General features: G+C 43.8%; 1 protein-coding gene across 1 annotated transcript in view; it reads left to right on the top strand.

Moving 5' to 3' along the window:
• Positions 1 to 23888, top strand: part of LOC132805729 (beta-1,4 N-acetylgalactosaminyltransferase 1-like) — a 116545-nt gene extending 92657 nt beyond the window's left edge. The window contains exons 13-14 of the mRNA XM_060820950.1: positions 1902 to 2139; positions 23671 to 23888. Of these exons, the coding sequence (XP_060676933.1) occupies positions 1902 to 2139; positions 23671 to 23888 (456 nt within the window). The remainder of the gene's footprint in view (positions 1 to 1901; positions 2140 to 23670) is intronic.
• The last annotated feature ends 1322 nt before the right edge of the window (positions 23889 to 25210 follow it).

The raw sequence follows: 25210 nt of genomic DNA, 5'->3' as shown, positions 1-25210 counted from the left end.
CGACTTGACAGAGTAGATCCAGAAAGATAATTTCCCTTATGGGAGAGTCAATGAGCAGAGAGTATCATCTCAGAATAAGGGAACGCACAGAAAAGGCAGACAAAGAGAGGAGTGTGTCTGTGGAATTCTTTCCCACAGAGGGCTGTCGGGGCTGGGTCAGTGAGTATATTCAAGGCTGAGACAGAGAGATGTTTAATCAGGAAGGGGAATGGAGGGGTGATGGGGAAAAGGCAGGAGAGTGGAGTTGGGGATTATCGGATCAGTCGTGACCTCTTTGAACTATTGCCAATATCCATTACTGGATGGGGAAAGTGCATGTACCGTAGCCACGTTTGTGAATAACACAGAAATAGGTGGGAAGGCAAGGGGTGAGGTTGACACACTGAGTCTGCAGAGGGATCTAGACAGGTTAGGCCAGTGGGCAAAAACTTGGCACATGGAAAACAATGTGGGGAAAACTGTGAGGTTATTCACTGTGGCAGGAAGAATAGAGGAGCTGAATATTATTTAAATGGAGAAAGACTGCAGAAAGCTACAGAACACAGATTTGGGAATCCTCATCCGTGAATCACAAAAAGCTAGCATCCAAGTCCAGCGGGGAATAGGGAAGGCTAAGGGAATGTTGGTCTTTATTCCAAAGGGATTGGAGTATAAAAGTCGGGACGTTTTGCAAGGCACCGGTCAGACCACAGCGGGAATACTGTGAACAGGTTTGGGTCCCCTTACCTGAGGAAAGACAGACTGACATTGGAGGCAGACCAGAGAAGGTACACTCGGCTGATCCCGGGTATGGAGGGACTGTCCCATGAGGAGAGGTTGAGGAGGTTGGGCCTGGACTCATTGGGGTTTAGAAGAATGAGAGGTGACCTTATTGTAACATCCAAGATTCCCTGGGGGACTTGACAGGGGGGATGTGGAGAGGTTGTCTCCCCTTGTGGGAGAGAGTCTAGGACCAGAGGGTACAATCCCAGAATAAGGGGTCACCCATTGCAGACAGAGATGAGGAGGAATTTCTTCTCTCAGAGGGGAGTGAGTCTGTGGAATTCTTTCCCACAGAGGGCTGTCGGAGCTGGGTCAGTGAGTATATTCAAGGCTGAGACAGAGGGATGTTTAATCAGGAAGGGGAATGGAGGGGTGATGGGGAAAAGGCAGGAGAGTGGGAGTTGGGGATTATCAGGTCAGCCATGATGTCATGAAATGGCAGAACAGACTTGATGGGCTGTAAGACCGACTTCTGCCTTGAGGTCTTCTATAATCCTCAGTGTGGAAGCAGGCAATTCGGTCCATCGAGTCCACTCTGACCGTCTGAAGAGCATCCCATCCAGACCCCCCTGCTCACCCCACCTTATAACCCTGATTTCCCATGGCTAACCCACCTAGCCTACACATCCCTGGGCACTATGGGACAATTTAGCACGACCAATCCACCCTGACCTGCACATCCTTGGACTGTGGGAGGAAACCCACACAGACACGGGGAGAATATGCAAACTCCACACAGCCAAGGTTGGAATTGAACCTGGGTCCCTGGCACTGTGAGGCAGCAGTGCTAACCACTGTGCCACCCTGGGCACAGTGCTGCTCATGGCCAATGGATTGTGTAAACACAGGGGTGTTCAAACAAAAATCATCCGAATAAGCAGCCACTGGTCTGTGATGGCTCCGTGGTTTTGCACATTTGGGGTTAGGGATCTCTTTCATTCCTGCATGTTCTGGCGTTCAGTTGACATCCTCTACAGCACTTGAATTCACACTTTCGGGCGGACCTATCGCGGTAACGTGAGCTTCCAGTCGTCACAATCTGGTGTTCGTTAATGCGAGTAGGCCGAGGGCCATTCCATTTATAGCTCCCCCCCCCGACCCAAAGACTTCTAGCGTCCTGCTCTTGTGTTCTGCTGTAGGTTGGAGGAGCAGTGCGAGAGAAAACGGGGTTTTCCACCACTTTCCGTCACCAGATCAGCGTGGAGCAAGGAGGAGAGGAGGGCGACTGCCTGCACACCCGCATGGGCCACTACCACGTCCTGCAGGGCTTTCCAAACTGCGTGGTGACCGACGGCGTTGTCAATTTCTTCCTGGCCCGTACGGACAAGGTGCAGCGGGTGGGCTTTGACCCTCGGCTGACTCGGGTAGCCCATTCAGGTAAGCGAGCGTCCAACTTGGCACAGACCTGTCACTGCCCACCCATAGAGATATACAGCACAGAAACAGACCCTTCGGTCCAACTCATCCATGCTGACCAGATATCCCAACCCAATCTCCTCCTATTTGACTCAGTGGTTCGCACTGCTGCCTCACAGCGCCAGGGACCCGGGTTCGATTCCAACCTTGGCTGTGTGGAGTTTGCATATTCTCCCTGTGTCTGTGTGGATTTCCTCCCACAGTCCAAAGATGTGCAGGTTAGGGTGGATTGGCCATCCAGATGCCTTTTAAATGCTATAATTGTACCAGCCTCCACCACATCCTCTGGCAGCTCATTCCATACACGTACCGCCCTCTGTGCGAAAAAGTTGCCCCTTAGGCCTCTTTTATGCCTTTCCCTTCTCACCCTAAACCTGCGTTCTCTAGTTCTGGGCTCCCCCACCCCAGGGAAAAGACCTTGTCTATTTACCCTCTCCATGCCCCTCATGATTTTGTAAACCTCTATAAGGTCATCCCTCAGCATCCGACGCTCCAGGGAAAACAACCCCAGTCTGTTCAACCTCTCCCTGTAGCTCAGATCCTCCAACCCTGGCAACATCCTTGTAAATCTTTTCTGAGCCCTTCCAAGTTTCACAACATCTTTCCGATAGGAAGGAGACCAGAATTGCACGCAATATTCCAAAAGTGGCCTAACCAATGTCCTGTACAGCCACAACATGACCTCCCAACTCCTGTACTCAATACTCTGACCAATAAAGGAAAGCATACCAAACCCCTCCTTCACTATCCTATCCACCTGCAACTCCCCTTTCAAGGAGGGTGTAGGTTTGCTCGCTGAGCTGTAGGTTTGCTATCCAGACATTTCATTACCTGGCTAGGTAACATCATCAGTGGTGACCTCCAAGTGAAGCGAAGCTGTTGTCTCCTGCTTTCTATTTATATCTTTCTCCTGGATGGGGTTCTTGGGGTTTGTGGTGATGTCATTTCCTGTTTGTTTTCTGAGGGGTTGATAGACCATATCTAGATCTATGTGTTTGTTTATGGCGTTGTGGTTAGAGTGCCAGGCCTCTAGGAATTCTCTGGCATGTCTCTGATCTCCAGCATCTGCAGACCTCACTTTTACTCAACTAATCACCGTCCAATCAGGCCACCAGGATTCTGTTCAATGTCCAATTGGCCAACGAAGACAGGGCCCTGTGAGACAAGCATTAATGGATGACCACTTTGGGAATACTGCGCTGATTTCTGGTCTCCCTACTATGTTGTGAAGGGTTCAGAAAAGACTTACAGGCATGTTGGAGGGTTTGAGGTATAGGTGTGGCTGTATTGATGACACAGTGTGGCTGTATTGATGATTCAGGGTGGCTGTATTGATGATTCAGTGTGGCTGTATTGATGATTCAGTGTGGCTGTATTGATGATACAGTGTGGCTGTATTGATGATACAGTGTGGCTGTATTGATGATTCAGGGTGGCTGTATTGATGATTCAGTGTGGCTGTATTGATGATTCAGTGTGGCTGTATTGATGATACAGTGTGGCTGCGTTGATGATGCAGTGTGGCTGTATTGATACAGTGTGGCTGTATTGATGATTCAGTGTGGCTGTATTGATGATGCAGTGTGGCTGTATTGACAATACAGTGTGGCTGTATTGATGATTCAGTGTGGCTGTATTGACGATTAATTGTGGCTGTATTGATGTTTCAGTGTGGCTGAATTGACGATTCAGTGTGGCTGTATTGACGATTAATTGTGGCTGTATTGATGTTTCAGTGTGGCTGTATTGACGATTCAGTGTGGCTGTATTGACGATTCATTGTGTCTGTATAGATGATACAGTGTGTCAGTATAGATGATACAGTGTGGCTGTATTGACGATTCAGTGTGGCTGTATTGATGATACAGTGTGGCTGTATTGATGATTCAGTGTGGCTGTATTGATGTTTCAGTGTGGCTGTATAGATGATACAGTATGGCTGTATTGACGATTCAGTGTGGCTGTATTGACAATTCAGTTTGGCTGTATTGATGATTCAGTGTGGATGTATTGAAGATTCAGTGTGGCTGGATTGATGATTCAGTGTGGCTGTATTGATACAGTGTGGCTGTATTGACGATTTAATGTGGCTGTATTGACGATTAATTGTGGCTGTATTGATGTTTCAGTGTGGCTGTATTGACGATTCAGTGTGGCTGTATTGACGATTCATTGTGTCTGTATAGATGATACAGTGTGTGTGTATAGATGATACAGTGTGGCTGTATAGATGATACAGTGTGGCTGTATTGACGATTCATTGTGTCTGTATAGATGATACAGTGTGGCTGTACAGATGATACAGTGTGGCTGTATTGACGATTCAGTTTGGGTGTGTTGATGATACAGTGTGGCTATATTGATGATACAGTATGGCTGTATTGACAATTCAGTGTGGCTGTATTGACGATACAGTGTGTCTGTATAGATGATACAGTGTGGCTGTATTGACGATTCAGTGTGGCTGTATTGATGATTCAGTTTGGGTGTGTTGATGATACAGTGTGGCTGTATTGATGATACAGTGTGGCTATATTGATGATACAGTATGGCTGTATTGACAATTCAGTGTGGCTGTATTGACGATACAGTGTGGTTGTATTGATGATTCAGTGTGGCTGTATTGACGATACAGTGTGGCTGTATTGACGATTCAGTGTGGCTGTCTTGATGTTTCAGTGTGGCTGTATAGATGATTCAGTGTGGCTGTATTGACGATTCAGTGTGGCTGTATTGATGATTTAGTGTGGCTGTATTGATGATACAGTGTGTCTGTATAGATGATACAGTGTGGCTGTATTGACGATTCAGTGTGGCTGTATTGATGATTCAGTGTGGCTGTATTGACGATTCAGTGTGGCTGTATTGATTCAGTGTGGATGTATTGAAGATTCAGTGTGGCTGGATTGATGATTCAGTGTGGCTATATTGATACAGTGTGGCTGTATTGACGATTCAATGTGGCTGTATTGACGATTCAGTGTGGCTGTATTGACGATTCATTGTGTCTGTATAGATGATACAGTGTGTCTGTACAGATGATACAGTGTGGCTGTATAGATGATACAGTGTGGCTGTATTGACGATACAGTGTGGCTGTATTGATGATACAGTATGCCTGTATTGACGATTCAGTGTGGCTGTATTGACGATTCATTGTGTCTGTATAGACGATTCAGTCTGGCTGTATTGATGATACAGTGTGGCTGTATTGATGATTCAGTGTGGCTGTATTGATGATACAGTGTGGCTGTATTGACAATTCAGTGCGGCTGTATTGATGATACAGTATGGCTGTATTGACAATTCAGTGTGGCTGTATTGAGGATACAGTATGGCTGTATTGACAATTCAGTGTGGCTGTATTGATGATACAGTGTGGCTGCATTGATGATACAGTATGGCTGTATTGACGATTCAGTGTGGCTGTATTGAGGATACAGTGTGGCTGTATTGATGATACAGTGTGGCTGTATTGACGATACAGTGTGGCTGTCTTGATATTTCAGTGTGCCTGTATTGACGATACAGTGTGACTGTATTGATGATTCAGTGTGGCTGTATTGATGATACAGTATGGCTGTATTGACAATTCAGTGTGGCTGTATTGACGATTCAGTGTGGCTGTATTGACGATTCAGTGTGGCTGTTTTGACGATTCAGTGTGGCTGTATTGATGATACAGTGTGGCTGTATTGATGATTCAGTGTGGCTGTATTGACAATTCAGTGTGGCTGTATTGACAATTCAGTGTGGCTGTATTGACGATTCAGTGTGGCTGTATTGACGATTCAGTGTGGTTGTATTGATGATACAGTGTTGCTGTATTGATGAAACAGTGTGGCTGTATTGATGTTTCATTGTGGCTGTATTGATGATTCAGTGTGGCTGTATTGATGATTCAGTGTGTCTGTATTGATGATACAGTGTGTCTGTATAGATGATACAGTGTGGCTCGATTGACGATTCAGTGTGGCTGTATTGATGATTCAGTGTGGCTGTATTGATGATTCAGTGTGGCTGTATTGATGATTCAGTATGCCTGTGTTGACGATTCAGTGTGGCTGTATTGATGTTTCAGTGTGGCTGTATTGATGTTTCAGTGTGGCTGTATTAATGATTCAGTATGCCTGTGTTGACGATTCATTGTGGCTGTATTGATGTTTCAGTGTGGCTGTATTGATGATTCAGTGTGTCTGTATGGATGATACAGTATGGCTGTATTGATGATACAGTGTGGCTGCATTGACGATTCAGTGTGGCTGTATTGACGATTCAGTGTGGCTGCATTGACGAAACAGTGTGGCTGAATTAATGATTCAGTGTGGCTGTATTGATGATTCAGTGTGGCTGTATTGATGATTCTGTGTGGCTGTAATGATGTTTCAGTGTGGCTGTATTGATGATACAGTGTGGCTGTATTAATGATTCAGTGTGGCTGTATTGACGATTCAGTGTGGCTGTATTGATGATTCAGTGTGGCTGTATTGATGATACAGTGTGGCTGCATTGATGATACAGTATGGCTGTATTGACGATACAGTGTGGCTGTATTGATGATACAGTGTGTCTGTATTGATGATACAGTGTGTCTGTATTGATGATACAGTGTGTCTGTATAGATGATTCAGTGTGGCTGTATTGATGATTCAGTGTGACTGTATTGATGATACAGAGTGTCTGTATAGATGATATACTGTGGCTGTATTGATGATTCAGTGTGGCTGTATTGACGATTCAGTGTGGCTGTATTGATGATTCAGTGTGGCTGTATTGATGTTTCAGTGTGGCTGTATTGATGATACAGTGTGGCTGTATTGACGATTCAGTGTGGCTGTAATGATGATACAGTGTGGCTGCATTGATGATACAGTGTGGCTGCGTTGATGATGCAGTGTGGCTGTATTGATGATACAGTGTGGCTGTATTGATGATTCAGTGTGGGTGTGTTGATGTTTCAGTGTGGCTGTATTGATGATATACTGTGGCTGTATTGACGATTCAGTGTGGCTGTATTGACGATTCAGTGTGGCTGTATTGATGTTTCAGTGTGGCTGTATTGATGATACAGTGTGGCTGTATTGACGATTCAGTGTGGCTGTATTGATGATTCAGTGTGGCTGTATTGATGATACAGTGTGGCTGCATTGATGATACAGTATGGCTGTATTGACGATACAGTGTGGCTGTATTGATGATTCAGTGTGGCTGTATTGAGGATACAATGCAGCTGTATTGACGATACAGTGTGGCTGTATTGATGATTCAGTGTGGCTGTATTGATGATACAGTGTGTCTGTATAGATGATACAGTGTGGCTGTATTGACGATACAGTGTGGCTGTATTGACGATTCAGTGTGGCTGGATTGATGTTTCAGTGTGGCTGTATTGATGATTCGCTGTGGGTGTGTTGATGATGCAGTGTGGCTGTATTGACGATTCAGTGTGGCTGTAATGATGATACAGTGTGGCTGTATTGATGATACAGTGTGGCTGTATTGACGATTCTGTGTGGCTGTATTGATGTTTCAGTGTGGCTGTATTGATGATATACTGTGGCTGTATTGACGATTTAGTGTGGCTGTATTGATGATTCAGTGTGGCTGTATTGATGATTCAGTGTGGCTGTATTGATGATGCAGTGTGGCTGTATTGACGATACAGTGTGGCTGTATTGACGATTCAGTGTGGCTGTATTGACGATTCAGTGTGTCTGCATTGACGATTCAGTGTGGCTGTATTGATGATACAGCGTGGCTGTATTGACGATACAGTGTGGCTGTATTGACGATACAGTGTGGCTGTATTGATGATGCAGTGTGGCTGTATTGATGATACAGTGTGGCTGTATTGACGATACAGTGTGGCTGTATTGATGATACAGTGTGGCTGTTTTGACGATACAGTGTGGCTGTATTGATGATACAGTGTGGCTGTATTGACGATTCAGTGTGCCTGTATTGACGATTCAGTGTGGCTGTATTGATGATTCAGTGTGGCTGTATTGACGATACAGTGTGTCTGTATTGACGATTCAGTGTGGCTGTATTGACGATTCAGTGTGTCTGCATTGATGATTCAGTGTGGCTGTATTGATGACACAGCGTGGCTGTATTGACGATACAGTGTGGCTGTATTGATGATACAGTGTGGCTGTATTGACGATTCAGTGTGGCTGTATTGATGATACAGTGTGGCTGTATTGATGATACAGTGTGGCTGTATTGACGATTCAGTGTGGCTGGATTGAGGATACAGTGTGGCTGTATTGATGATACAGTGTGGCTGTATTGACGATACAGTGTGGCTGTCTTGATGTTTCAGTGTGCCTGTATTGACGATACAGTGTGACTGTATTGATGATTCAGTGTGGCTGTATTGATGATACAGTATGGCTGTATTGACAATTCAGTGTGGCTGTATTGACGATTCAGTGTGGCTGTATTGATGATTCAGTGTGGCTGTTTTGACGATTCAGTGTGGCTGTATTGATGTTTCAGTGTGGCTGTATTGATGATTCAGTGTGGCTGTATTGACAATTCAGTGTGGCTGTATTGACGATTCAGTGTGGCTGTATTGACGATTCAGTGTGGTTGTATTGATGATACAGTGTTGCTGTATTGATGAAACAGTGTGGCTGTATTGATGTTTCATTGTGGCTGTATTGATGATTCAGTGTGTCTGTATTGATGATACAGTGTGTCTGTATAGATGATACAGTGTGGCTCGATTGACGATTCAGTGTGGCTGTATTGATGATTCAGTGTGGCTGTATTGATGATTCAGTGTGCCTGTGCTGACGATTCAGTGTGGCTGTATTGATGTTTCAGTGTGGCTGTATTGATGATTCAGTGTGGCTGTATTGACGATTCAGTGTGGCTGTATTAATGATTCAGTATGCCTGTGTTGACGATTCATTGTGGCTGTATTGATGTTTCAGTGTGGCTGTATTGATGATTCAGTGTGGCTGTATTGATGATTCAGTGTGTCTGTATGGATGATACAGTATGGCTGTATTGATGATACAGTGTGGCTGCATTGACGATTCAGTGTGGCTGTATTGACGATTCAGTGTGGCTGCATTGACGAAACAGTGTGGCTGAATTAATGATTCAGTGTGGCTGTATTGATGATACAGTGTGGCTGTATTAATGATGCAGTGTGGCTGTATTGATGATTCAGTGTGGCTGTATTGATGTTTCAGTGTGGCTGTATTGATAATACAGTGTGGCTGTATTGATGATACAGTGTGTCTGTATTGATGATACAGTGTGTCTGTATAGATGATACAGTGTGGCTGTATTGACGATTCAGTGTGGCTGTATTGATGATTCAGTGTGACTGTATTGATGATACAGAGTGTCTGTATAGATGATATACTGTGGCTGTATTGATGATTCAGTGTGGCTGTATTGACGATTCAGTGTGGCTGTATTGATGATTCAGTGTGGCTGTATTGACGATTCAGTGTGGCTGTATTGACAATTCAGTGTGGCTGTAATGACGATTCAGTGTGGCTGTATTGATGTTTCAGTGTGGCTGTATTGATGATACAGTGTGGCTGTATTGACGATACAGTGTGGCTGTATTGACGATTCAGTGTGGCTGTAATGATGATACAGTGTGGCTGCATTGATGATACAGTGTGGCTGCGTTGATGATGCAGTGTGGCTGTATTGATGATACAGTGTGGCTGTATTGATGATTCAGTGTGGGTGTGTTGATGTTTCAGTGTGGCTGTATTGATGATATACTGTGGCTGTATTGACGATTCAGTGTGGCTGTATTGACGATTCAGTGTGGCTGTATTGATGTTTCAGTGTGGCTGTATTGATGATACAGTGTGGCTGTATTGACGATTCAGTGTGGCTGTATTGATGATTCAGTGTGGCTGTATTGATGATACAGTGTGGCTGCATTGATGATACAGTATGGCTGTATTGACGATACAGTGTGGCTGTATTGATGATTCAGTGTGGCTGTATTGAGGATACAATGCAGCTGTATTGACGATACAGTGTGGCTGTATTGATGATTCAGTGTGGCTGTATTGATGATACAGTGTGTCTGTATAGATGATACAGTGTGGCTGTATTGACGATACAGTGTGGCTGTATTGACGATTCAGTGTGGCTGGATTGATGTTTCAGTGTGGCTGTATTGATGATTCGCTGTGGGTGTGTTGATGATGCAGTGTGGCTGTATTGACGATTCAGTGTGGCTGTAATGATGATACAGTGTGGCTGTATTGATGATACAGTGTGGCTGTATTGACGATTCTGTGTGGCTGTATTGATGTTTCAGTGTGGCTGTATTGATGATATACTGTGGCTGTATTGACGATTTAGTGTGGCTGTATTGATGATTCAGTGTGGCTGTATTGATGATTCAGTGTGGCTGTATTGATGATGCAGTGTGGCTGTATTGACGATACAGTGTGGCTGTATTGACGATTCAGTGTGGCTGTATTGACGATTCAGTGTGTCTGCATTGACGATTCAGTGTGGCTGTATTGATGATACAGCGTGGCTGTATTGACGATACAGTGTGGCTGTATTGACGATACAGTGTGGCTGTATTGATGATACAGTGTGGCTGTATTGACGATTCAGTGTGGCTGTATTGATGATGCAGTGTGGCTGTATTGATGATACAGTGTGGCTGTATTGACGATACAGTGTGGCTGTATTGATGATACAGTGTGGCTGTTTTGACGATACAGTGTGGCTGTATTGATGATACAGTGTGGCTGTATTGACGATTCAGTGTGCCTGTATTGACGATTCAGTGTGGCTGTATTGATGATTCAGTGTGGCTGTATTGACGATACAGTGTGTCTGTATTGACGATTCTGTGTGGCTGTATTGATGATACAGTGTGGCTGTATTGATGATACAGTGTGGCTGTATTGACGATTCAGTGTGGCTGGATTGAGGATACAGTGTGGCTGTATTGATGATACAGTGTGGCTGTATTGACGATACAGTGTGGCTGTCTTGATGTTTCAGTGTGCCTGTATTGACGATACAGTGTGACTGTATTGATGATTCAGTGTGGCTGTATTGATGATACAGTATGGCTGTATTGACAATTCAGTGTGGCTGTATTGACGATTCAGTGTGGCTGTATTGACGATTCAGTGTGGCTGTTTTGACGATTCAGTGTGGCTGTATTGATGATACAGTGTGGCTGTATTGATGATTCAGTGTGGCTGTATTGACAATTCAGTGTGGCTGTATTGACAATTCAGTGTGGCTGTATTGACGATTCAGTGTGGCTGTATTGACGATTCAGTGTGGTTGTATTGATGATACAGTGTTGCTGTATTGATGAAACAGTGTGGCTGTATTGATGTTTCATTGTGGCTGTATTGATGATTCAGTGTGTCTGTATTGATGATACAGTGTGTCTGTATAGATGATACAGTGTGGCTCGATTGACGATTCAGTGTGGCTGTATTGATGATTCAGTGTGGCTGTATTGACGATTCAGTGTGTCTGCATTGATGATTCAGTGTGGCTGTATTGATGACACAGCGTGGCTGTATTGACGATACAGTGTGGCTGTATTGATGATACAGTGTGGCTGTATTGACGATTCAGTGTGGCTGTATTGATGATACAGTGTGGCTGTATTGATGATACAGTGTGGCTGTATTGACGATTCAGTGTGGCTGGATTGAGGATACAGTGTGGCTGTATTGATGATACAGTGTGGCTGTATTGACGATACAGTGTGGCTGTCTTGATGTTTCAGTGTGCCTGTATTGACGATACAGTGTGACTGTATTGATGATTCAGTGTGGCTGTATTGATGATACAGTATGGCTGTATTGACAATTCAGTGTGGCTGTATTGATGATTCAGTGTGGCTGTATTGATGATTCAGTGTGTCTGTATGGATGATACAGTATGGCTGTATTGATGATACAGTGTGGCTGCATTGACGATTCAGTGTGGCTGTATTGACGATTCAGTGTGGCTGCATTGACGAAACAGTGTGGCTGAATTAATGATTCAGTGTGGCTGTATTGATGATTCAGTGTGGCTGTATTGATGATTCTGTGTGGCTGTATTGATGTTTCAGTGTGGCTGTATTGATGATACAGTGTGGCTGTATTCATGATTCAGTGTGGCTGTATTGATGATTCAGTGTGTCTGCATAGATGATACAGTGTGGCTGTATTGACGATTCAGTGTGGCTGTATTGATGATTCAGTGTGACTGTATTGATGATACAGAGTGTCTGTATAGATGATATACTGTGGCTGTATTGATGATTCAGTGTGGCTGTATTGACGATTCAGTGTGGCTGTATTGATGATTCAGTGTGGCTGTATTGATGATTCAGTGTGGCTGTATTGACAATTCAGTGTGGCTGTATTGACGATTCAGTGTGGCTGTATTGACGATTCAGTGTGGTTGTATTGATGATACAGTGTTGCTGTATTGATGAAACAGTGTGGCTGTATTGATGTTTCATTGTGGCTGTATTGATGATTCAGTGTGTCTGTATTGATGATACAGTGTGTCTGTATAGATGATACAGTGTGGCTCGATTGACGATTCAGTGTGGCTGTATTGATGATTCAGTGTGGCTGTATTGATGATTCAGTGTGCCTGTATTAATGATTCAGTATGCCTGTGTTGACGATTCAGTGTGGCTGTATTGATGTTTCAGTGTGGCTGTATTGATGATTCAGTGTGGCTGTATTGACGATTCAGTGTGGCTGTATTAATGATTCAGTATGCCTGTGTTGACGATTCATTGTGGCTGTATTGATGTTTCAGTGTGGCTGTATTGATGATTCAGTGTGGCTGTATTGATGATTCAGTGTGTCTGTATGGATGATACAGTATGGCTGTATTGATGATACAGTGTGGCTGCATTGACGATTCAGTGTGGCTGTATTGACGATTCAGTGTGGCTGCATTGACGAAACAGTGTGGCTGAATTAATGATTCAGTGTGGCTGTATTGATGATTCAGTGTGGCTGTATTGATGATTCTGTGTGGCTGTATTGATGTTTCAGTGTGGCTGTATTGATGATACAGTGTGGCTGTATTCATGATTCAGTGTGGCTGTATTGATGATTCAGTGTGTCTGCATAGATGATACAGTGTGGCTGTATTGACGATTCAGTGTGGCTGTATTGATGATTCAGTGTGACTGTATTGATGATACAGAGTGTCTGTATAGATGATATACTGTGGCTGTATTGATGATTCAGTGTGGCTGTATTGACGATTCAGTGTGGCTGTATTGATGATTCAGTGTGGCTGTATTGATGATTCAGTGTGGCTGTATTGACAATTCAGTGTGGCTGTAATGACGATTCAGTGTGGCTGTATTGATGTTTCAGTGTGGCTGTATTGATGATACAGTGTGGCTGTATTGACGATACAGTGTGGCTGTATTGACGATTCAGTGTGGCTGTAATGATGATACAGTGTGGCTGCATTGATGATACAGTGTGGCTGCGTTGATGATGCAGTGTGGCTGTATTGATGATACAGTGTGGCTGTATTGATGATTCAGTGTGGGTGTGTTGATGTTTCAGTGTGGCTGTATTGATGATATACTGTGGCTGTATTGACGATTCAGTGTGGCTGTATTGACGATTCAGTGTGGCTGTATTGATGTTTCAGTGTGGCTGTATTGATGATACAGTGTGGCTGTATTGACGATTCAGTGTGGCTGTATTGATGATTCAGTGTGGCTGTATTGATGATACAGTGTGGCTGCATTGATGATACAGTATGGCTGTATTGACGATACAGTGTGGCTGTATTGATGATTCAGTGTGGCTGTATTGAGGATACAATGCAGCTGTATTGACGATACAGTGTGGCTGTATTGATGATTCAGTGTGGCTGTATTGATGATACAGTGTGTCTGTATAGATGATACAGTGTGGCTGTATTGACGATACAGTGTGGCTGTATTGACGATTCAGTGTGGCTGGATTGATGTTTCAGTGTGGCTGTATTGATGATTCGCTGTGGGTGTGTTGATGATGCAGTGTGGCTGTATTGACGATTCAGTGTGGCTGTAATGATGATACAGTGTGGCTGTATTGATGATACAGTGTGGCTGTATTGACGATTCTGTGTGGCTGTATTGATGTTTCAGTGTGGCTGTATTGATGATATACTGTGGCTGTATTGACGATTTAGTGTGGCTGTATTGATGATTCAGTGTGGCTGTATTGATTCAGTGTGGATGTATTGAAGATTCAGTGTGGCTGGATTGATGATTCAGTGTGGCTGTATTGACGATTCAGTGTGGCTGTTTTGACGATTCAGTGTGGCTGTATTGATGATACAGTATGCCTGTATTGACGATTCAGTGTGTCTGCATTGACGATTCAGTGTGGCTGTATTGATGATACAGCGTGGCTGTATTGACGATACAGTGTGGCTGTATTGACGATACAGTGTGGCTGTATTGATGATACAGTGTGGCTGTATTGACGATTCAGTGTGGCTGTATTGATGATGCAGTGTGGCTGTATTGATGATACAGTGTGGCTGTATTGACGATACAGTGTGGCTGTATTGATGATACAGTGTGGCTGTTTTGACGATACAGTGTGGCTGTATTGATGATACAGTGTGGCTGTATTGATGATTCAGTGTGGCTGTATTGACGATACAGTGTGTCTGTATTGACGATTCAGTGTGGCTGTATTGACGATTCAGTGTGTCTGCATTGATGATTCAGTGTGGCTGTATTGATGACACAGCGTGGCTGTATTGACGATACAGTGTGGCTGTATTGATGATACAGTGTGGCTGTATTGACGATTCAGTGTGGCTGTATTGATGATACAGTGTGGCTGTATTGATGATACAGTGTGGCTGTATTGACGATTCAGTGTGGCTGGATTGAGGATACAGAGTGGCTGTATTGATGATACAGTGTGGCTGTATTGACGATACAGTGTGGCTGTCTTGATGTTTCAGTGTGCCTGTATTGACGATACAGTGTGACTGTATTGATGATTCAGTGTGGCTGTATTGATGATACAGTATGGCTGTATTGACAATTCAGTGTGGCTGTATTGACGATTCAGTGTGGCTGTATTGACGATTCAGTGTGGCTGTTTTGACGATTCAGTGTGGCTGTATTGATGATACAGTGTGGCTGTATTGATGATTCAGTGTGGCTGTATTGACAATTCAGTGTGGCTGTATTGACGATTCAGTGTGGCTGTATTGACGATTCAGTGTGGTTGTATTGATGATACAGTGTTGCTGTATTGATGAAACAGTGTGGCTGTATTGATGTTTCATTGTGGCTGTATTGATGATTCAGTGTGTCTGTATTGATGATACAGTGTGTCTGTATAGATGATACAGTGTGGCTCGATTGACGATTCAGTGTGGCTGTATTGATGATTCAGTGTGGCTGTATTGATGATTCAGTGTGCCTGTATTAATGATTCAGTATGCCTGTGTTGACGATTCAGTGTGGCTGTATTGATGTTTCAGTGTGGCTGTATTGATGATTCAGTGTGGCTGTATTGACGATTCAGTGTGGCTGTATTAATGATTCAGTATGCCTGTGTTGACGATTCATTGTGGCTGTATTGATGTTTCAGTGTGGCTGTATTGATGATTCAGTGTGGCTGTATTGATGATTCAGTGTGTCTGTATGGATGATACAGTATGGCTGTATTGATGATACAGTGTGGCTGCATTGACGATTCAGTGTGGCTGTATTGACGATTCAGTGTGGCTGCATTGACGAAACAGTGTGGCTGAATTAATGATTCAGTGTGGCTGTATTGATGTTTCAGTGTGGCTGTATTGATGATACAGTGTGGCTGTATTAATGATTCTGTGTGGCTGTATTGATGTTTCAGTGTGGCTGTATTGATGATACAGTGTGGCTGTATTAATGATTCAGTGTGGCTGTATTGATGATTCAGTGTGGCTGTATTAATGATGCAGTGTGGCTGTATTGATGATTCAGTGTGGCTGTATTGATGTTTCAGTGTGGCTGTATTGATAATACAGTGTGGCTGTATTGATGATACAGTGTGTCTGTATTGATGATACAGTGTGTCTGCATAGATGATACAGTGTGGCTGTATTGACGATTCAGTGTGGCTGTATTGATGATTCAGTGTGACTGTATTGATGATACAGAGTGTCTGTATAGATGATATACTGTGGCTGTATTGATGATTCAGTGTGGCTGTATTGATGATTCAGTGTGGCTGTATTGATGATTCAGTGTGGCTGTATTGACAATTCAGTGTGGCTGTAATGACGATTCAGTGTGGCTGTATTGATGTTTCAGTGTGGCTGTATTGATGATACAGTGTGGCTGTATTGACGATACAGTGTGGCTGTATTGACGATTCAGTGTTGCTGTAATGATGATACAGTGTGGCTGCATTGATGATACAGTGTGGCTGCGTTGATGATGCAGTGTGGCTGTATTGATGATACAGTGTGGCTGTATTGATGATTCAGTGTGGGTGTGTTGATGTTTCAGTGTGGCTGTATTGATGATATACTGTGGCTGTATTGACGATTCAGTGTGGCTGTATTGACGATTCAGTGTGGCTGTATTGATGTTTCAGTGTGGCTGTATTGATGATACAGTGTGGCTGTATTGACGATTCAGTGTGGCTGTATTGATGATTCAGTGTGGCTGTATTGATGATACAGTGTGGCTGCATTGATGATACAGTATGGCTGTATTGACGATACAGTGTGGCTGTATTGATGATTCAGTGTGGCTGTATTGAGGATACAATGCAGCTGTATTGACGATACAGTGTGGCTGTATTGATGATTCAGTGTGGCTGTATTGATGATACAGTGTGTCTGTATAGATGATACAGTGTGGCTGTATTGACGATACAGTGTGGCTGTATTGACGATTCAGTGTGGCTGGATTGATGTTTCAGTGTGGCTGTATTGATGATTCGCTGTGGGTGTGTTGATGATGCAGTGTGGCTGTATTGACGATTCAGTGTGGCTGTAATGATGATACAGTGTGGCTGTATTGATGATTCAGTGTGGCTGTATTAATGATGCAGTGTGGCTGTATTGACGATACAGTGTGGCTGTATTGACGATTCAGTGTGGCTGTATTGACGATTCAGTGTGTCTGCATTGACGATTCAGTGTGGCTGTATTGATGATACAGCGTGGCTGTATTGACGATACAGTGTGGCTGTATTGACGATTCAGTGTGGCTGTATTGATGATTCAGTGTGGCTGTATTGATGATACAGTGTGGCTGTATTGACGATACAGTGTGGCTGTATTGATGATACAGTGTGGCTGTTTTGACGATACAGTGTGGCTGTATTGATGATACAGTGTGGCTGTATTGACGATTCAGTGTGCCTGTATTGACGATTCAGTGTGGCTGTATTGATGATTCAGTGTGGCTGTATTGACGATTCAGTGTGGCTGTATTGACGATTCAGTGTGTCTGCATTGATGATTCAGTGTGGCTGTATTGATGACACAGCGTGGCTGTATTGACGATACAGTGTGGCTGTATTGATGATACAGTGTGGCTGTATTGACGATTCAGTGTGGCTGTATTGATGATACAGTGTGGCTGTATTGATGATACAGTGTGGCTGTATTGACGGTTCAGTGTGGCTGGATTGATGTTTGAGTGTAAAAAGTGAGGTCTGCAGATGCTGGAGATCAGAACTGAAAATGTGTTGCTGGTCAAAGCACAGCAGGCTAGGCAGCATCCAAGGAACAGGAAATTCGACGTTTCGGGCCAGAGCCCTTCATCAGGAATCTGGATTGATGTTTCAGTGTGGCTGTATTGATGATACAGTGTGGCTGTATTGATGATTCAGTGTAGCTGTATTGATGATTCAGTGTGGCTGTATTGATGATACAGGATGACTGTATTGACAATACAGTGTGGCTGTATTGATGTTTCAGTGTGGCTGTATTGATGATACAGTGTGGCTGTATTGATGATACAGTGTGTCTGTATAGATGATACAGTGTGGCTGTATTGATGATTCAGTGTGGCTGTATTGAGGATTCAGTGTGGCTGTATTGACGATTCAGTGTGGCTGTATTGATGATTCAGTGTGGCTGTATTGACGATTCAGTGTGGCTGTATTGATGATTCAGTGTGGCTGTATTGATGTTTCAGTGTGGCTGTATTGATGATTCAGTGTGGCTGTATTGATGACTCAGTGTGGCTGTATTGATGATTCAGTGTGGCTGTATTGACGTTTCAGTGTGGCTGTATTGACGCTTCAGTGTGGCTGTATTGACGATTCAGTGTGGCTGTATTGATGTTTCAGTGTGGCTGTATTGATGATTCTGTGTGGCTGTATTGATGATTCAGTGTGGCTGTATTGACGATACAGTGTTCCTGTATTGATGATTCAGTGTGGCTGTATTGACGATTCAGTGTGGCTGTATTGATGATTCAGTGTGGCTGTGTTGGTGTTCCAGTGTGGCTGTATTGACGATTCAGTGTGGCTGTATTGATGATTCAGTGTGGCTCTATTGACAATACAGTGTTGCTGTATTGACGATACAGTGTGGCTGTATTGACGATTCAGTGTGGCTGTATTGATGATTCAGTGTGGCTCTATTGACGATACAGTGTGGCTGTATTGACGATTCAGTGTGGCTGTATTGACGATTCAGTGTGGCTGTATTGACGATACAGTGCGGCTGTATTGACGATTCAGTGTGGCTGTATTGACGATTCAGTGTGGCTGTATTGATGATACAGTGTGGCTGTCTTGATGATACAGTGTGGCTGTATTGACGATTCATTGTGGCTGTATTGACGATTCAGTGTGGCTGTATTGATGATTCATTGTGGCTGTATTGATGTTTCAGTGTGGCTGTATTGACGATTCAGTGTGGCTGTATTGACGATTCAGTGTGGCTGTCTTGATGTTCCAGTGTGGCTGTATTGATGATTCAGTGTGTCTGTATTGACGATTCAGTGTGGCTGTATTGATGATTCATTGTGCCTGTATTGACGATTCAGTGTGGCTGTATTGACGATTCAGTGTGGCTGTATTGATGATACAGTGTGGCTGTATTGACGATACAGTGTGGCTGTATTGACGATTCAGTGTGGCTGTATTGACGATTCAGTGTGTCTGCATAGATGATTCAGTATGGCTGTATTGATGATTCATTGTGCCTGTATTGACGATTCAGTGTGGCTGTGTTGACGATACAGTGTGGCTGTATTGACGATTCAGTGTGGCTGTATTGACGATTCAGTGTGGCTGTATTGATGATTCAGTGTGGCTGTATTGACGATACAGTGTGGCTGTATTGATGATACAGTGTGGCTGTATTGATGATTCAGTGTGGCTGTATTGATGATACAGTGTGGCTGTATTGATGATTCAGTGTGGCTGTATTGATGATACAGTGTGGCTGTATTGATGATTCAGTGTGGCTGTATTGATGATTCAGTGTGGCTGTATTGATGATACAGTGTGGGTGTGTTGATGATACAGTGTGGCTGTATTGATGATTCAGTGTGGCTGTATTGATGATACAGTGTGGCTGTATTGATGATACAGTGTGGCTGTATTGAGGATACAGTGTGGCTGTATTGATGATTCAGTGTGGCTGTATTGACGATTCAGTGTGGCTGTATTGATGATTCAGTGTGGCTCTATTGACGATACAGTGTGGCTGTATTAACGATTCAGTGTGGCTGTATTGACGATTCAGTGTGGCTGTATTGATGATACAGTGTGGCTGTATTGACGATACAGTGCGGCTGTATTGACGATTCATTGTGCCTGTATTGACGATTCAGTGTGGCTGTGTTGACGATACAGTGTGGCTGTATTGGTGATTCAGTGTGCCTGTATTGAGGATACAGTGTGGCTGTATTGATGATTCAGTGTGGCTGTATTGATGATCCACTGTGGCTGTATTGATGATTCAGTGTGGCTGTATTGATGATACAGTGTGGCTGTATTGATGATTCAGTGTGCCTGTATTGATCATACAGTGTGGCTGTATTGATGATACAGTGTGGCTGTATTGATGATTCAGTGTGGCTGTATTGAGGATACAGTGTGGCTGTATTGATGATTCAGTGTGGCTGTATTGATGATACAGTGTGGCTGTATTGATGATTCAGTGTGGCTGTATTGACGATTCAGTGTGGCTGTATTGACGATTCAGTGTGGCTGTATTGATGTTCCAGTGTGGCTGTATTGATGATTCAGTGTGTCTGTATTGACGATTCAGTGTGGCTGTATTGATGATACAGTGTGCCTGTATTGACGATTCAGTGTGGCTGTATTGACGATTCAGTGTGGCTGTATTGATGATACAGTGTGGCTGTATTGACGATACAGTGTGGCTGTATTGACGATTCAGTGTGGCTGTATTGACGATTCAGTGTGTCTGCATTGATGATTCAGTATGGCTGTATTGATGATTCATTGTGCCTGTATTGACGATTCAGTGTGGCTGTGTTGACGATACAGTGTGGCTGTATTGGTGATACAGTGTGGCTGTATTGACGATTCAGTGTGGCTGTATTAATGATACAGTGTGGCTGTATTGACGATTCAGTGTGGCTGTATTGATAATTCAGTGTGGCTGTATTGATGATTCATTGTGGGTGTGTTGATGATACAGTGTGGCTGTATTGATGATACAGTGTGGCTGTATTGATGATACAGTGTGGCTGTATTGATGATTCAGTGTGCCTGTATTGATGATACAGTGTGGCTGTATTGATGATTCAGTGTGCCTGTATTGAGGATACAGTGTGGCTGTATTGATGATTCAGTGTGGCTGTATTGATGATCCACTGTGGCTGTATTGATGATTCAGTGTGGCTGTATTGATGATACAGTGTGGCTGTATTGATGATTCAGTGTGCCTGTATTGATCATACAGTGTGGCTGTATTGATGATACAGTGTGGCTGTATTGATGATTCAGTGTGGCTGTATTGAGGATACAGTGTGGCTGTATTGATGATTCAGTGTGGTTGTATTGATGATTCAGTGTGGCTGTATTGAGGATACAGTGTGGCTGTATTGATGATTCAGTGTGGCTGTATTGATGATTCAGTGTGGCTGTATTGATGATACAGTGTGGCTGTATTGATGATTCAGTGTGGCTGTATTGACGATTCAGTGTGGCTGTATTGATGATTCAGTGTGGCTGTATTGATGATACAGTGTGGCTGTATTGACGATACAGTGTGGCTGTATTGATGATACAGTGTGGCTGTATTGATGATTCAGTGTGGCTGTATTGATGATACAGTGTGGCTGTATTGACGATTCAGTGTGGCTGTATTGATGATCCAGTGTGGCTGTATTGATGATTCAGTGTGGCTGTATTGATGATACAGTGTGCCTGTATTGACGATTCAGTGTGGCTGTATTGACGATTCAGTGTGGCTGTATTGATGATACAGTGTGGCTGTATTGACGATACAGTGTGGCTGTATTGACGATTCAGTGTGGCTGTATTGACGATTCAGTGTGTCTGCATTGATGATTCAGTATGGCTGTATTGATGATTCATTGTGCCTGTATTGACGATTCAGTGTGGCTGTGTTGACGATACAGTGTGGCTGTATTGGTGATACAGTGTGGCTGTATTGACGATTCAGTGTGGCTGTATTAATGATACAGTGTGGCTGTATTGACGATTCAGTGTGGCTGTATTGATAATTCAGTGTGGCTGTATTGATGATTCATTGTGGGTGTGTTGATGATACAGTGTGGCTGTATTGATGATACAGTGTGGCTGTATTGATGATACAGTGTGGCTGTATTGATGATTCAGTGTGCCTGTATTGATGATACAGTGTGGCTGTATTGATGATTCAGTGTGCCTGTATTGAGGATACAGTGTGGCTGTATTGATGATTCAGTGTGGCTGTATTGATGATCCACTGTGGCTGTATTGATGATTCAGTGTGGCTGTATTGATGATACAGTGTGGCTGTATTGATGATTCAGTGTGCCTGTATTGATCATACAGTGTGGCTGTATTGATGATACAGTGTGGCTGTATTGATGATTCAGTGTGGCTGTATTGAGGATACAGTGTGGCTGTATTGATGATTCAGTGTGGTTGTATTGATGATTCAGTGTGGCTGTATTGAGGATACAGTGTGGCTGTATTGATGATTCAGTGTGGCTGTATTGATGATTCAGTGTGGCTGTATTGATGATACAGTGTGGCTGTATTGATGATTCAGTGTGGCTGTATTGACGATTCAGTGTGGCTGTATTGATGATTCAGTGTGGCTGTATTGATGATACAGTGTGGCTGTATTGACGATACAGTGTGGCTGTATTGATGATACAGTGTGGCTGTATTGATGATTCAGTGTGGCTGTATTGATGATACAGTGTGGCTGTATTGACGATTCAGTGTGGCTGTATTGATGATCCAGTGTGGCTGTATTGATGATTCAGTGTGGCTGTATTGATGATACAGTGTGGCTGTATTGACGATTCAGTGTGGCTGTATTGACGATTCAGTGTGGCTGTATTGATGATACAGTGTGGCTGTATTGACGATACAGTGTGGCTGCATTGACGATACAGTGTGGCTGTATTGATGATTCAGTGTGGCTGTATTGCTGATACAGTGTGGCTGTATTGATGATTCAGTGTGGCTGTATTGATGATACAGTGTGGCTGTATTGATGATTCAGTGTGCCTGTATTGATGATACAGTGTGGCTGTATTGATGATCCAGTGTGGCTGTATTGATGATACAGTGTGGCTGTATTGATGATCCAGTGTGGCTGTATTGATGATACAGTGTGGCTGTATTGATGATTCAGTGTGGCTGTATTGATGATCCAGTGTGGCTGTATTGATGATTCAGTGGGCCTGTATTGATGATACAGTGTGGCTGTATTGATGATTCAGTGTGGCTGTATTGATGATACAGTGTGGCTGTATTGATGATTCAGTGTGGCTGTATTGATGATCCAGTGTGGCTGTATTGATGATTCAGTGTGGCTGTATTGATGATCCAGTGTGGCTGTATTGATGATTCAGTGTGGCTGTATTGATGATTCAGTGTGGCTGTATTGATGATCCAGTGTGGCTGTATTGATGATTCAGTGTGCCTGTATTGATGATACAGTGTGGCTGTATTGATGATTCAGTGTGGCTGTATTGATGATACTGTGTGGCTGTATTGATGATTCAGTGTGGCTGTATTGATGATCCAGTGTGGCTGTATTGATGATTCAGTGTGGCTGTATTGATGATCCAGTGTGGCTGTATTGATGATTCAGTGTGGCTGTATTGATGATCCAGTGTGGCTGTATTGATGATACAGTGTGCCTGTATTGATGATACAGTGTGGCTGTATTGATGATTCAGTGTGGCTGTATTGATGATACCGTTGGCACCATTTTGATTTCCCTCTGTTGCAATCTGAGTTACTCCTTGTCGAGATGGTGTTCACTGAGTGCAGGTAATGGCTGTCCCTTGTGTTTTCATTTTGGCAGAGTTTTTTATCGATGGACTGGGCATTCTTCATGTTGGCTCATGTGACGATGTCACTGTGGACCACGCCACCAAGATCAAACTGCCCTGGAGCAGTGTTGATGAAAACGAGAAAACCTACAAAGAATTCCGATATCCCAAGTCATCAGAGGCTAATGTCCAGCTGAAACAAAGGCTGTTTTACTTGAAAAACAGGTTTAAGTGTATGGTCAGGGACTAAATGGACTGATGGCAAGGGGGAAGAGAAGAAAAAACATCAAAACAAATCTTTAATGTCATGCTCAAAGCAGAGAGAGCTGGGTCCTCATTACAAATTGAACAAAACACATGGATGTGTAGGTTTAGGGCCTGAATTTTTCATAACGGTAGGAACTGCTACTCATTCCATCACCTCGTGGAGAACTCTCAGATTAGCTGGGAGTTTGGAATGCAAAATAACTTATCCATGCTGGCTGCTCACAGGCAATTGGAATTCCAGAACAGGCAACTGAGAATTCTCTCTTCAATGGCTGAATTGTTCCAAGTGTTTGCTTCTCAAGGACCTTGCTGAGTTTCAAGACTGAGAATTGCCTAAGTCATGTTCTGCAATCACTCTGTCACTTCAAACAAGATGGTACCTGGACCCGGATACACCTGCAGTCCACATCTGCCTCCCTATTCCCAAATTTAACCAGACAACCAACTCAAATAATGGTGGTGCTGCTGCAGTTGATTGATGATCTCGCTGCCATTTCAACTGACCTAGTGTGTAGCTGATTAGCGCCAGTTGCTCCTGTAATCCAGGGTTCAAAATCCTGTAATAACTGACTAAAGTGTTGAGTCGAAAAGTCAAATTGTTGCTTCCCTCAGATGAATCTGGCCCAGAGGCAGATTGGGTCAAGGCTTGGCTGCTTTCTTTGAAAGACATGACTTTCTTTGCTCCCCCCCACTCCCACCACCACCACCATTGCAAGATTAGTTCCTCTCAAGACTGGACTGTGTTGGGTGAGCACCAGATGGACGTTACAATGGAGGAGTGTCTTGGGAGCATGTCTCGCTTTGAAAAAAAACATGAGTCAGCTGGCGGGGTGTACAAAGGGGCCTCTTTGCACTTTCAGTCGAAGGCCTGAAATTGCCACTCATTGAGGCCAGGGGACAACTGGCGTTTTTGACTTTGGGAACAAATGGTCACCCACCTGGCCCACCGATGAGGGCTTGTCATGTCCCCAGTTTACACACCGACCTCCTGCTGGTCAATTTATCATGCCTTCCCCCAGCTACTCCACACAGGGTAGGGTGGAGATAGTGGGCACGAAATGTGAGCTCGCGACAGAACCGGCAAGCTCTGCTGAGTTCACCGTTTTGCTTCCAGGTTGGGACTGTTAAACAGCACTGGCCTGCATTCTTGTAGCACCTCTGTGGGCGTCCCGAAGAGCCTCACGGGAGCACTATCGGAATACGATTCAGCACCAAGCCATGGAAGGATGTGGCGGGAGAGTCTTCGTCAAGGGAAATGGGTTGGAAGGTGGGGAGAGAGAGAGAGAGAAAGGGGCTTCTTTGGAA

This window comes from Hemiscyllium ocellatum, chromosome X (genome assembly GCF_020745735.1).
Source record: "Hemiscyllium ocellatum isolate sHemOce1 chromosome X, sHemOce1.pat.X.cur, whole genome shotgun sequence".
NCBI lineage: Eukaryota > Metazoa > Chordata > Chondrichthyes > Orectolobiformes > Hemiscylliidae > Hemiscyllium > Hemiscyllium ocellatum.
The sequence above is the reverse complement of the archived record's forward strand: the minus strand, read 5'-3'. Positions and strand labels throughout refer to the sequence as shown.